The 15,475-nt window shown below is 36.3% G+C and overlaps 1 protein-coding gene across 15 annotated transcripts in view; it reads right to left on the bottom strand.

Annotated features, from left to right (window-relative positions):
• The window catches only part of r3hdm2 (R3H domain containing 2), a 138,384-nt gene that overhangs the window by 24,832 nt on the left and 98,077 nt on the right, over positions 1-15,475 (bottom strand). For 6 of the 15 annotated variants that reach the window (XM_061937740.1, XM_061937738.1, XM_061937741.1 and 3 more), the window contains 5 exons: positions 14,428-14,477; positions 12,712-12,765; positions 3,514-3,749; positions 2,255-2,418; positions 1,811-1,909 (listed from right to left, as the gene is read on the bottom strand). In XM_061937740.1, coding sequence (XP_061793724.1) covers positions 1,811-1,909; positions 2,255-2,418; positions 3,514-3,749; positions 12,712-12,765; positions 14,428-14,477 — 603 coding nt within the window. The remainder of the gene's footprint in view (positions 1-1,810; positions 1,910-2,254; positions 2,419-3,513; positions 3,750-12,711; positions 12,766-14,427; positions 14,478-15,475) is intronic. The other 9 variants (XM_061937743.1, XM_061937742.1, XM_061937745.1 and 6 more) reach the window with 9 other exon arrangements.

Raw genomic sequence — 15,475 nt, forward strand, 5'->3', positions numbered from 1 at the left:
TTGATACACCGTAAATGCTCTAAGCGCCTCAAATTAAATGCAAATTCTCCACGTGTGTGGCCTACAAAAGCATATTACAGACAAAGTCTCTGTTTTGTTAAAACACATTGACATTACCAGTTGTGGCTCTGGGTGTACTTTTTCTATTCACTTCCATTAAAGCTTAGTTAAGTATCAAAAGTGGTCATCAACTACTGTAGCAGCTTTATTGACCTATGCATGCATGTTGGTTGTCCTACTCAGCTGTCAATGTGAATCTTGTGCATGTTACACTTGCTCTACTATATACAGGCTTCATACACCTTTTCCATGATCAAATTCAAGCACTTTTTAAGGACTTTCAAAATTAATTTTCCAGTTTTTCCAGTACCCTTCAAAAGGCGAAAACCAATGTGAATCAATCCATAGCCTTGTTGTTTGAGGTCACCAAATGCTGTCTGTAGGAAAAATACGGAAAATCTGCTAAAACCTAAACCTAACATGGAACCAGCAGTTATCATTAACTAAAAATGAAGCAGTGTTTCTGTAGACTATTCAATGTCATTGGTGTTTGCAAGCATTGTTTGTTTGTATTGTCATCATTCATGTATACCGGTACATCATTCCTTACAAGAAATAACAAATTATTATTGATTACTGGTTTGATTGTATCATAATTCATGCATACATCATGTTCATTAAAACGAAAACCTCCCGGCATGATGGACCGATGCACCACTGTCCTCTTGGGGGCGACGTATATACGGCTCTGGCATGACAACAACCTAATATAAGGGCTCGTGCAAAGCTAACAGATCAAGCGTGTGGCTTTCTTTTTTTAAGGAAACTTATTTTATTACTTTCCATTTTATAATTAGCCTATTGAGTCAGACTGCCGAGAAACATGATGAACATTTCAAAGCATTTCACCCAAAATTCTAGCATTTTTAAAATCTTGAAAACATTAAAATCCAAGCATTTTCAAGGTTTTTAAGCACCCGTACAAACCCTGTATATGAACTCATTAGCTTTATAATTAGGGATGGGCCAATCCAATCCAGCCAAATGTATTGGATCGAATTGGCGGGGAAAGTATTACCAGTACAATCTAATCCAAAAGCCCACACTAACACATAAATGCTTAGTTCAACCTGCTCTGTACTAGTGCTGCCCCAATTAGTCGACAAAAAAAAAGAAGGTCCAAGCGTCGTTTTACTGTGGACCTACAGGTGGCACGCTGGCGCGGGTAATGTATGTCCATACTTTTAAGTTTTAACCCTTACCTCCACAGCGGCAAATAAACTACACTTTGTCTTGCAAGTGCCACTATCACTTCAGGTTTAAGAACAGCTAAGCATGCAACACACAGAGCGAGAGAGAGAATAGGGAGACAAGAAGCCGTGCTAAACGCTAAGCTAGGGGTTGGCTCCATTGTTAGCTGACTTTTGCTGGCGTTTATTTACAAGTTAGAATGCGTTGAAAAAGAGAAAAACGTGTGAGTGCTTGTCTTCCCCAAAAATTACCCAAACAATGCAGTTCTCTTTTAACAATCATTTTGAAACAGATTAATAGTGAAAACTGAGGTGCCACTCTACAATGTTGCAGTAGTGCTGTGGTGTTTTGCAATGTACCAATATACCACACTGCAAACGACCGAGCGATGATTAGAGCATTTACGGTAATGAACTAAATGTACAGTACATTGTACATGACACTGTTTCTATGCAACTATGAGCAAGGAAGAATAATTACGGTCAAGATGAATGCAGAATTGGTTAATTGCAACTTCTGTCAGTGAAAAGTAATGACGCCATAAACTCTGTGTCAGTACCATTGTGTACTGCTGAGGAGGAGAAACTGGCAGGAGAACCTGGGGGCAGGAGGGGCTGGAGTAGGAGACAGGCTGAGAGGGCTGCAGAGATGCTACCGGCTTTAGACACATACAGCACCAGAAAGGAGGAGAGCGAGGACGGAAGGAAGAGAAGACACAGAGAGAGGGAGGGTGTCAGATGCAGGAAATAAAGTAAGATGAATACAGTGGAGAAAAGGTAGTTCAGATCACAGAGGAAATGTTAATGATCAGATGGATTGTAATGGAAATAATTTTTAGTAATCATGTCTGCATTCAATCCTTTATCCTGAGAGTTTAAAAGTTATTTACAAGACATACTGTATAACCAGAATCAGCACCTAATTAAACACACTCCCACATGTATACTGTTGGACTGACAATCTATAAAGACAAAACATGTCACTTTTTGTAATTGACTCTTACCTGAGTAATGATGTGGTTGCCCATGGGGTGTTGTTGCGGGGTGGGCAGCAGGGCAGTCTGAGCCTGGGGTTGCGGCGGCTGCTGGGTTGCGCAGGGTAGCAAGCTACGGCTGGACTGGGAGGCTACAGGTGGGGGACACACATCAGGACTGACTAGGTGCAGGCCTAGTGAAGTAGAAAAGTACACCCGCACATTTCAGCTATTGTGTCATTTATTTCAATACACTCACTTGTTTGCTCTACTTTTATGTGAATGGGTGCGGATTTGAAGTTAAACGTTTTCATAACGTCACAAAACCAAATCCTCCCGCCCTTAGCTAGGTGAACCTGCCCTGCGTATACATCCGTCACTTCACAGAGGACCGCTTCGGGAAAAAAGTAGACTTTGCAACACATCCAGCATGTTCTATATGTTATAGTTATTTGAATAACTCTTGCCATGATGTGTTGCGTTAACATACCAGGCACGTTCTCAGTTGGTTATTTATGCGTCATATAACGTACACTTATTCAGCCTGTTGTTCACTATTCTTTATTTATTTTAAATTGCCTTTTAAATGTCTATTCTTGGTGTTCGATTTTATCAAATAAATTTCCCCCAAAAATGCGACTTATACTTCAGTGCGACGTATATGTTTTTTTCCTTCTTTATTGTGCATTTTTCGGCCGGTGCGATGTATACTCCGGAGCGACGTATACTCCGGAGCGACTTATAGTCTGAAAAATACGGTATGTACTTAAGGTCGGCTTACTGTAAAATATTTCATATTTTCAAATTTTGCATGTTTTGCTTTTTTTAAGTACTGCTTGAACACTAAATATCCGTTTTGAGCTTTTGTTTGTATTTCAATAAATATGATAACCTGGAATGACATTGCTGTTAAAATGTTCTCATAGCAATGTTGCTCACATAGCTCTGCTAGTGTTGCTAACATTTGTGACATAATTTTATGATAGATATATAAACATAGCATCTATTACTTTGGACATTATGGCAATATGTGTCGTATTTTAGTCTCGTTCCAAAATCAAAATGTTGTTAAAAATTGTAGTAATTAATGTTGAGAGCAGGAACATAAGTGAAACAAAATAATTATCCAGGCAAGTACAAAGTATGGAAGTAGCTTGAATGTGTCTTTGACAATTACAACTAAAATTAATGATGTACAAGGAGTTAAAGAACGTAAAAACATTACGTAACAAGTGTTACCACCAAAATAAATGTTTCTCCGCGTTTAAACTATGTCCCTTTGCCCTTACCAGATCGAGAGCCTTTGCAGCTTCCCTGCGAGCCTTTGTTGCTGCCAAGACTGTCCCCTCGAGTGAGGATGGAGATACCAGAGAAGCTGCTGGCCTTTGTGACAGGGGGCCGCAGGGTGCGGTTGGAGCTATCAGAGTCGGTGCTGCTCCATGGACGTGGCTCCAAGCATTTCATGTCGCTGTCCGTACTGCTCTGACGACTGCTGGACGCCCGGCTGGAACTCTCGCGGTTCCCTCTGAGAGGAGACAGAGATGAGCACGAGAGAGATGAAGCCATGTTGGTGTAGCATACATGTGGTAGAATGAGGCGGAGGGCATATGAAATGAATGTTGGAAAAGTTGATTGGAAGTCAGAAGTGTCGTAGAGTTGAAGAAACAGATAGGAAGGCTTGTTAGGCACGGACATTCAGTCAAGTCATAAACAGCAGAACAATGAGAGTTATTAGGTGGGGGACTCATAACACAGATGTATATTAGCTGGCCGACAACACAATCAGGCAACACGCCACAAATCAAGTATTAGGATTTCAAAAGACATTCAAACATGTTCTCTCTCATCCACACACAAAAACAACTCATCCAGGAGAACACATGCAGAATGGAAAAGACAAACATTATCACAAAATGAGATGACAGATAATCCAAAACGAGAGAGGAATAAATACACAATTGACTTCACATGATGCGGTTTGCAATAAGACACATTAAAAAAAGTGACAAAGCACATGCGCTTGAACAGTGTTGTACCTTGAATAGGAAATACAAAACATACATGAATCTGCAGACACCAAATACAAACTGTAATGTATATTGCATTCAGACTCATGTACACCATCCACAAAATAATCATTGGCTATCAGTTTAACTCTACAACTTGTTTCTTTAATATTATGTTGTTGTTGCATTCACACACACGAGCACACGCACGCACGCTGTGAATGCCTTTGTGGTTTGGTTTTGTGATGATGCGGTCACCATAGATAAGGGCGGCTGTCAAGAAAACCAATGATCACACGGTAAGCGGAAGCACCATCCTGGAAAAGACCTCTATCACAAATGTACGCCAGTGTTACTGATGAAGAGCAGGTGACCTAACTCGCTTAAGTGTAACACATATATATATATATATATATATATATATATATATATATATATATATATATATATATATATACTGTATATATACATATTATACATATATATATATATATATATATATATATATATATACACACACACACACACACACACACACACATATACTGTACACACACATATACCGGTATATACAAACCCATATATACATACATACATATACATATAATTTAAAGCAATCAATCAAAGTGTATTTATATAGCCCTTAATCACAAGTGTCTCAAAGGGCTGCACAAGCACCCACCCCCTGGGCGACCGGTGCAATGGATGTCGAGTGGATCTAGTTAATAGTGTGAGAGTTCATATATATACATATACCGGTACTGTATATACACACACACATACATACATACATACGTACATATACATATATACATATGTATTAGTACCGTATTTTTCGCACTATAAGGCGCACCTAAAAACCTCTAATTTTGTCAAAAGCTGACAGTGCGCCCTATAATCCGGTGCGCCTTATATATGGACCAATATTTAGCCTTCAACAGGTAAAAGTTTCAATCAATCAATCAATCGCAACTACAGTAAGCAGCCGCCGACTTCATTTGCCCCCGTCTTCATTTTCCCCCGTAGAAGAAGAAGTTCTTCTTCTACGGTAAGCAGCCGCTCCCGTAGAAGAAGAAGAAGCGCCCGTGCATGCTGGGATATATGACTGCGCGAGGCGTGCCGTTTTATTTCCATTTGTTTGTTTATGTAAAGACCCCAAAATGGCTCCTATTAAGAGACACGCCTACGACGCAGAGTTTAAACTTAAGACGATCAGTCACGCATTAGAACACGGGAATAGAGCAGCAGCGACACTGACTCCTTTAATGACGACTTTGACGAGACGGAGCCGGGCATGTTGGATGCCGTATTCGCCCAACTGTTTAATTCGGACACTGAAGAAGAAGAATTCGAGGGATTTGTGGATGAGGAATATCTTCATAAAGTGAGCTTTACATGTTTATTTTGTGTGTTGTGTGACATTAACGTTTGAGCAACGTTGAGTAATTGATATATTGTTATTGCTCTGCACTATTTCGAGTGTTACCATATTGTGATTGCACTAACCTTTGATTTACCGTAACAGTATCACTGTTTTTTTACGTGTTTATTGAATCAGGGAAAAGTTCCCCTCCACTATGTGATATAAATGTTGCACTACATGTTATACCTTGCTGTTGTTAAAAGATAAACAAAACATCACTGACTTTACCTCGGGGAAAATAATAAAACAGCTGTTTATTAATTTTGGGAGTGAACAGAGTTGTCAGAACGCTGGTTTGTAATCACAGTATTAATACAGTTTGACTGACCTATCTGATTGTTTTGTTGACATTCCCTTTAGCGCAGCTCCATCTAATGGATGCATAACGTAACCCCAACATCTATGCGCCTTATAATGCGGTGCACCTTATATACGAACAAAGTTTTAAAATATGCCATTCATTGAAGGTGCGCCTTATAATCCGGTGCGCTTTATAGTGCGGAAAATACGGTATACATATGTATACGTATATGATAAATGGCTTTGGCTTTGCATAGTATAATTTTAACTTGCACTTACAGATGAAGAGAACAACTGTAGTTCCTGACAGTGGATTTCTGAAGTGTTCCTAAGCCCATGTGGTGATATCCTTTACACACTGATTGTTGCCAAACGACGCTGTGTAGTGTTCAATAGCTCAGAGTATGGAAAGAATATGGTCAACTCGGTTTCAAAGTTGGCCTCAAAATGGCGCTGTGCAGTCAAATTCTAAATGAGCTAATATTTGCAAAAACTAACAAACTTTTCCAGTTCGAACATTAAATATCTTGTCTTTGCAGTCTATTCAATTGAATATAAGTTGAAAAGGATTAGCAAATCATTGTATTCTGTTTTTATTTATGATTTACACAATGTGCCAACGTCACTGGTTTTGGGTTTTGTAAATATACATATGTATACATACACATACATATACACATACAAATATGTATACATATACATACATATACACATCTACATTTGTATACAAACATATACACATCTACATTTGTATACATATACAGATGTATACGTATACATACATGTATATGTATACGTATACATACATGTATATGTATACGTATACATATATATATATATATATATATATATATATATATATATATATAAATAAATATATACGTATACACATACGTATACATATACATATATATATATATGTATACATACGTATACATATACGTATGCAAACGTATACATATACGTATGCATACGTATACATATACATACAGTATGTATACATATACTGTACATACAGTATGTATACATATACATATACAAATGTATATGTATGTATACGTAAACATATACTTTTGTATATGTATACATATATACACGTATACATAGTATATACATATGTATACGTATACATACATGTATATGTATACGTATATATACATACATACATATATATATATATATATATAAATATATACGTATACACATACGTATACATATACATACATATACGTATACATACGTATACATATACATATGTATACATATACATACAGTATGTATACATATACTATACATACAGGATGTATACATATACATACAGTATGTATACATATACATACAGTATGTATACATATACAAATGTATACGTATGTATACGTATACATAAACATATACTTTTGTATATGTATACGTATACATATACTTATGTATATATACATATATACATATGTATACGTATACATAGTATATACATATGTATACGTATACATAGTATATACATATGTATACGTATACATATATACATATGTATATGTATACATAGTATATACATACGTATACGTGTACATAGTATATACATATGTATACGTATACATATACATATGTTTACGTATACATATACATATGTATACGTATACATATACATATGTATACGTATATATATACATATGTATACGTATACATATACATATGTATACGTATACATATGCATATGTACACGTATACATATGTATACATATGCATATGTATACATATACATATGTATACATATAAATGTATACATATACATATGTATACATATACATATGTATATGTATACGTATACATATGTATATGTATACATTTAAAGGGAGAACGAACGCATTTTGGCTTAAAAACTAACAATACAGGTGAAGTTATAACACTGAAACGCCCTCAGTAAGAGGTGCTTTAAGACAAGGCTAGATAGCTAGCGGGTAAAGTCCAGCCGCTGTCTGCAGTGTTTCAGCTACTTCTAAATCAATAATCCTGGTCTCCATGGTGACAAATAAAGTATGTGTCTTTCAAGTATCATCCCTGCAGGATGAGGAATAGCTAAACATGCTTCACTACACACCGTAGCTCACCGGCGTCACAATGTAAACAAACGCCATTCGTGGATCTACACCTCACATCCACTGTAATGATACTAAGTACAGGAGCGATACTACTATGATTACGTCGATATTTTTTGGCATCACAACATCTCCTTTCGTTTTTTTTACATTTATATTATGTTTATAAACTCCGGAAATATGTCCCTGGACACATGAGGACTTTGAATATGACCAACGTATGATCCTGTAACTACTTGGTATCGTAATGATACCTAAATTTGTGGTATTATCCAAAACTAATGTAAAGTATCAAACAACAGAAGAATAAGTGAATATTACATTTTAACAGAAGTGTAGATAGAACATGTTGAAAGAGAAAGTAAGTAGATATTAACAGTAAATGAACAAGTAGATTAGTAATACAGTTTGTCCTTAGTAATGCTGACAAAATAATAGGTAGATAAATGACAATATGTTACTGCATACATCAGCAGACTAATTAGGAGTCTTTGTTTTCTTACTTACTACTAAAAGACAAGTTGTCTAGTATGTTCACTATTTTACTTCAGGACAACATTGCAATAATGTACCGTAAGATTTTTGGTTAAAATAAAGCCAATAATGCAAATTTTTGTGGTCCCCTTTATTTAGAAATGTATCGAAAAGTACCGAAATAATTTTAGTACCGTTACCAAAATATTGGTATCGGGACAACACGAATATATATATATATATCTCTACCTATCTATCATATATATATATATATATATATATATATATATATATATATATATATATATATATATATATATATATATATATATACATACATATATATATATATATATATATATATATATATATATATATATATATATATATACATACATACACATATATGCTTGTTGGTGTGTTCCTGAGAAATATTCCACAGACCGTAAATAGTAGAGGATCTTTTCTGAGTCCTCTGTTGCCCTCTCTGCACAACCTATTTTAAGAATGAATGTGTTCACTGCCATTTTTTTTTGCTAATCCATGGTTCATCTATGTTATCACCAATCTCCACAGATGTAAACTGAGAGGGAGCTGGAGACAGTCTGCTAGTGATCTAATGATATTTCTGATACCCATACACTCAGCGCCATTTTCTGTTTCTATTTTAACAAGTACTCCATGATGAAAATTGTTCTATAGGCAGGCCTAAACCTGACCGCATACCAGAAAAGGTTTTTATAATGTGTGTGTGTGTGTGTATATATATATATATATATATATATATATATATATATATATATATATATATATATATATATATATATATATATACATATATATATATATTAGGTTGTACGGTATACTGGTATTAGTATAGAACCGCAATACGAATGAATCATTTTTGGTACTATACCGCCTCTAAAAAGTACCAGTCCAACCCACCCTCCTGCGCCCCCATATATAAATAGTATGTCTACTATTTATGTCTACATAAATAGTAGACATATTTATGTCTACTAGACTAAATCTGTCTAGTAGACATATTTACCTAATGTATTGTACTTGTATGTGTGTGTGTGTGTGTGTGTGTGTAAACTAACTCTTTTACTACTTCTGCACAAACAAATATAAACATGAAAAGGCTACCGTGTTGCCTGTGTTATTTTATTTTACTTCAGATATTAAATATTACACCCAAAAGTTTGAACCTATAAAACTTAGAATTTCTCACACAGTTCAATGCTGTGTTGAGCTGAAACACCATGAAATGGTGTACACTGCGTGTGTGACAATCTGAGCAAGACAATCATAGCCACCAGGAGGGACAGGGATTTAATAAATAATTGTCCGTAAGTCACTGACCATTTATCTAATACCCAACTACATCTGTAGGAATTATATTACAACTACTCACGATTCAATTTGATTCTGATTCTTGAGGTGACGATTTGATTCAGAATCAATAATCGATTTAACACTGCTCTCAATTTAAACATCCATCGATTCATCCATTTTCTATCGCTTGTCCCTTTCGGGGTCGCGGGGGGTGCTAGAGCCTAACAATATAATAAAATTAAATATTATAAAACATTTTCAAAACAGGTTCAAAGCGAAGATGGACGAAGAAAATGTGTTTTTAGAAATGGACTCATTAATTTGTCTTAATTCAGAATCATTACAAAAAAAATCATCACAATTTGGATGAGTATCGATTTTTCTGCGGCACCATTTATAGCTAATACGGTGGTTCTTAACCTTGGTTCGATTGAACCCTAGGGGTTCGGTGAGTTGGCCTCAGGGGTTCGGCGGAGGTCAAGACACACCCGACTCATTGTATAAATAAAAACTTCTCCCAATCGGCGTATTACGGATACGGCACCAGTAGAAGTCACACTGATTTGCAGGTGTGTAATTTGTTGTGAGTTTACGCACTGTGTTGGTTTTGTTCTTTGAACAAGGTGATGTTCATGCACGGTTCATTTTGTGCACCAGTAAAAAAAACATGGTAACACTTTAGTATGGGGAACATATTCACCATTAATTAGTTGCTTATTAACATGCAAATTAGTAACATATTGGCTCTTAACTAGTCATTATTAAGTACTTATTAATGCCTTATTCGGCATGGCCTTTATTATAACCCTAACCCTGACCCTAACCCTAACCAAATAACTGTAAATTAAGTCTTTGTTACATAAAATATGTTCCCCTAATGTCCAAATAACTATAAATTAAGTCTCTGTTACTTAGAATATGTTCCCCATACTAAAGTGTTACCAAAAACATATAACTTTGTCTTGAATTTGAAAAAAAAAAAAAACATTTTATTTTTCACTAAGGAAGGGTTCGGTGAATGCGCATATGAAACTGGTGGGGTTCGGTACCTCAAACAAAGTTAAGAACCACTGATCTAATACATTTATGCGAGCATGTCTTCAAACCATTTTGTATTATTGATACCTAATCTAAATATCAAATGGGAACTGCACTTATTTTAGAATTGTGCCCATCATTCACAATCAAGACAAGAGCACATGTTTTTCTTTTTTTATGCATTCTAAGCTGTAAAATATGGCAAGTGGAAGGTGGCTATTATTGTAGCTAATTGGAGTAATCTATTGCACACATAAAGCCCTCTAAGAAAATTCAGAAAACCGCCAACAATACTCCATTTACACCTGGTGACCTGAAAATGAATCAAGTATTAGCGATATTGCTATTATAAACGCTAACGCAGACAAACTACTTTTAGTGGCGCCGTGATCACAGTGAGCTAACTAGCTTAGCAAGTTATATTGACAATTTGAGATGTTCCATGCCTCTGAGTTGGTGAAAGCTAAATCTAGATTATAAATCATGCCTCTAAGATGGATAGTAAAACCCAAAACCAACAAAGTTGGTACGTTGTGTAAATGGTAAATAAAAACAGAATACAATGATGTGCAAATCCTTTTCAACTTATATTCAATTGAATAGATTGCAAAGACAAGTTATTTAATGTTCCAACTGAGAAACTCATTTTTTTTTGTATTTTGGATGAGCTCGGGCCCAGCGATGCCAGCTGTGTTTCTGGGTGTTGTTGATAAATGGCTTTGGCGTTGCATATTAGAGTTTTAACTTGCACTTACAGATGTAGCGACAAACTGTAGTTACTGACAATGGTTTTCTGAAGTGTTCCTAAGCCCATGTGGTGATATCCTTTGCACACTGATGTCGGTTTTTGATGCTAAGGTCACAAGCATTCAATGTTACATGCAGTAATTTTTCCAGATTCTCTTAACCTTTTGATGATATTACGGACCGCAGATGGTGAAATCCCTGAATTCCTTGCAATAGCTGTTTGAGAAATGTTGTTCCTAAACAATTTGCTCAGGTATTTGTTGACAAAGTGGTGACCTTCGCCCCATACTTGTTTGTGAATGACTGAGCATTTCATAGAAGCTGCTTTTATACCCAATCATGGCACCCACCTGTTCCCAATCTGTTCCCAATTAGCCTGTTCACCTGTGGGATCTTCCAAATAAGTGTTTGATGAGCATTCCTCAACTTTCTCACTTTTTTTTTGCCACTTGTGCCAGCTTTTTTGAAACATGTTGCAGGCATCAAATTCCAAATGAGCTAATATTTGCAAAAAATAAATAACCAGTTCGAACGTTAAATATCTTGTCTTTGCAGTCTATTCAATTGAATATAGGTTGAAAAGGATAGTTGACGTGGTTTGGTCAATTGCTGCTTTTTTGGTTTGCTTGTCAGCAAATAAGTCATCTATCAGGATAGAGTTTGTTACCCGAAGAAATACAGAAAAAAACATTTTAGTTTCAATTTACTGCTACAATCCTTGTATGCTGGCTCCATTACTATATGGCAACATATGACATGCTTACAGAAACTGAAAGGACAGGCCAACCACAAAACAAATGTTGCTGTCGAGGAAATGCAAGAACTGTGTACAATGGGCGGGTGGATGGTCGTTAGAAAGTTAAGTACACCACTCAGTCTTCAGTGAAACCACAAAGCAGCCATGCATGGGCCATGGGGAGCCCCACGGTGCAGTAGAGTGGAATAGCCAATCCATCAATCAGCGGACTATGCCAAGCAGAAGTCACAAGTCACCACTATCATCACTAATCTACGTTCAAGTATGGGCATGGAAACATACAAGGAAAAAGGTCAACAGCACCCCAATACCTAAAGATCTGCCTCCTCTTTTGGGAGCTAGAGCAGTAGCCCTCAGTGGAAAGTCTGTTGGGGTTAATGTTGGGAGAAAATGCCAAGGTTACAAGACGGCACTTTACAACAGGAGAGGGAGGAAAAAAGTAGACATGGTGTAGGACTTCCCGGAAAGGAGGGAGGAGAGGCCTTTTTCCACAGCAGGAACTTTAACAGGAACTTGTCCATTACCCCTTGTGTTTCCACCAAAAACTACCTGCGCAGATTTAGTTATTCAGGAAGTATATTTAGTTCCTGGTAGCGAGGTGGGACTTTCATAAAGTTCCTGGACCCTTAGCAGGGTTGGGCTGGGCTAAAACTTTGTATTCTAAGTTTCAGTCGTCATTACAGAATGCGGGACAACTTTTTTATTCAAACCAGTGTTCAGTTTAATCGTGTTTATTATTCTTTGCAAAATTCATTTGAACACTCCAAGCTACGAGAAGTGGACGTAGTCTTTTAAACGTATTTACAGAGGACTACAAAGTATTCAGCCGGACTTCGAAACGGCGAAATGAGCTACTTACTGGGATTTGACATCCTCATTGTTTGAAGAGACATGTAGAAGGAAGGAGTTGAATAAATATTAACTTTGTTAAAAGTAGTGAGTTACACACCATTTGTGTAGTTATTCATCTCAACCAGAGTGAACCAAATGCTACTGCTAACAGTCTAATGCTAAATCTGATGTGTTAATGTTGACGTCGTGGGATAAACACTTACATGTACCGTATTTTTCGGAGTATAAGTCGCACCGGAGTATAAGTCGCACCTACCGAAAATGCATAATAAAGAAGGAAAAAAACATATATAAGTCACACTGGAGCCCGGCCAAACTATGAAAAAAACTGCGACTTATAGTCCGAAAAAAACGGTATTCTTTATATTGACTCGAGTGAATTCATGAATTTATCATTTACTGAGTGGGACGACTTACTGACAGTTGCATACTGTGGACAAAAGCCTTAATATTATATGAAATCTGGTACACTTTGTTTTTAAATAACATTGTTTTGTCTATTATTGATTGTATTTCATCTACTTACACTTTATTAAAATAAACATGCCTAATATTGTCTCTTTATTTGCATGGTATTGCTATAAATAATACCAGCCTAATTATAATCAGCCTAATTTGTATTAACTACCTGAACTGTTTAATGCAGTGGAAACACAAAGACCACATAGGTCTACAGGAACTAAATGTTCCAGGAACTTAAAGTTCCTGCACTTTTGGTGGAAAAAGGCCTAAGGCAACAATTGCAACTGTTGACACGCACTTTCAATACTCCATTCTTTAAACTTCGATGGCCAAGGTGCTTTGCAATAAAATACTTCAAATAATGATTTCTTACTCTTAGTCTTACTCAAAGGTGCACAATGCATTAATTTCGACCATATTTTCAGAATTTGTCAGAACAGTCTACAATGAGCGATATGGCTTGAAGTTGTCATAATTGTCCATACAAGTCATTGTATTGCTTACATTTGATGTGTAAACAAGGTAAAACTTGTGGCTTTCATCTCTCACACACACACACACACACACACACACACACACACACACACACACACACACACACACACACACACACACACACACACACACACACACACACACACACACACACACACACACACACACACACACAGAGAGAGACAGACACAAAAGAAAGTAGCATTGCATCATCTTACCTGTTGTCGTTGATGTATCCATTCTGAGAGGACTGTAAGAAAAAAGACACCTGCACATTATGAAAGGCTTTATTCCTACTAAGGCACTTTGGCCCAAGGCTGCCATGTTTAAGGGAAAGTGTTTCACGTCTATTTCAAGCTATACCATATGAGCAGTTCCAGCTCCAGTTCACGGTTGCAGCCATATGAATGTCACCGAGCAGCGACTAAGTTAGTGGTTTATTTACTACAGTAGACACTCCTAATTTTCGGTAGGTGAATGTTAATTGTAGTCAGAGAAAAGTTGCATGTTTTCATTATATAGGGGAAACTCAAAAAATTGGAATATGGTGTACATGTCTATTCATAACAGCAATTGACTTCAAATGTGAAACTAATATGTGATATTACCTCATTACATACAAAGTGAGGTATGTCAAGTCTTTATTATTATTTTGATGATTTTGGCTAAGACTTTTTGAAACCCCACACTTCCTGAGATTTTCAATTCAAGGTTTTCATAAACTGTAAAGTTAAAGTACTAATGATTGTCACACAAATTAAATGTGTCCTCTGCATTTGACCCATCCTCTTGTTCACTCCCTGGGAGGTGAGGGGGTGAACAAGGCACTGCAATCATCAAAATTATAACCAATAAAGGCATGCCATATCTCACTTTGAATGTAATAAGTTAAGATCACATGTTACTAAATGTTACATTCTTGTGTAATTTCCAAATGATTTTTTTTGTAAAATGATATGGAATAATATTTATTACGTTTCCAAAACCCAAAACCAGTGAAGTTGGCACATTGTGTAATTCGTAAATAAAAACAGAATACAATGATTTGCAAATCCTTTTCAACTTATATTCAATTGAATAGACTGCAGAAACAAGATATTTAACGTTCGAACTGAGAAACTTCTTATTTTTTTGTTATGCAAATAATCATGAACTTACAATTTAATGGCAGCAACACATTGCAAAAATGTGTCACGGGGCATTTTTACCACTGTGTTACATGGCCTTTCCTTTTAACATCACTCAGTAAACGTTTGGGAACTGAGG

Source organism: Nerophis lumbriciformis, linkage group LG03, assembly GCF_033978685.3.
Source record: "Nerophis lumbriciformis linkage group LG03, RoL_Nlum_v2.1, whole genome shotgun sequence".
NCBI lineage: Eukaryota > Metazoa > Chordata > Actinopteri > Syngnathiformes > Syngnathidae > Nerophis > Nerophis lumbriciformis.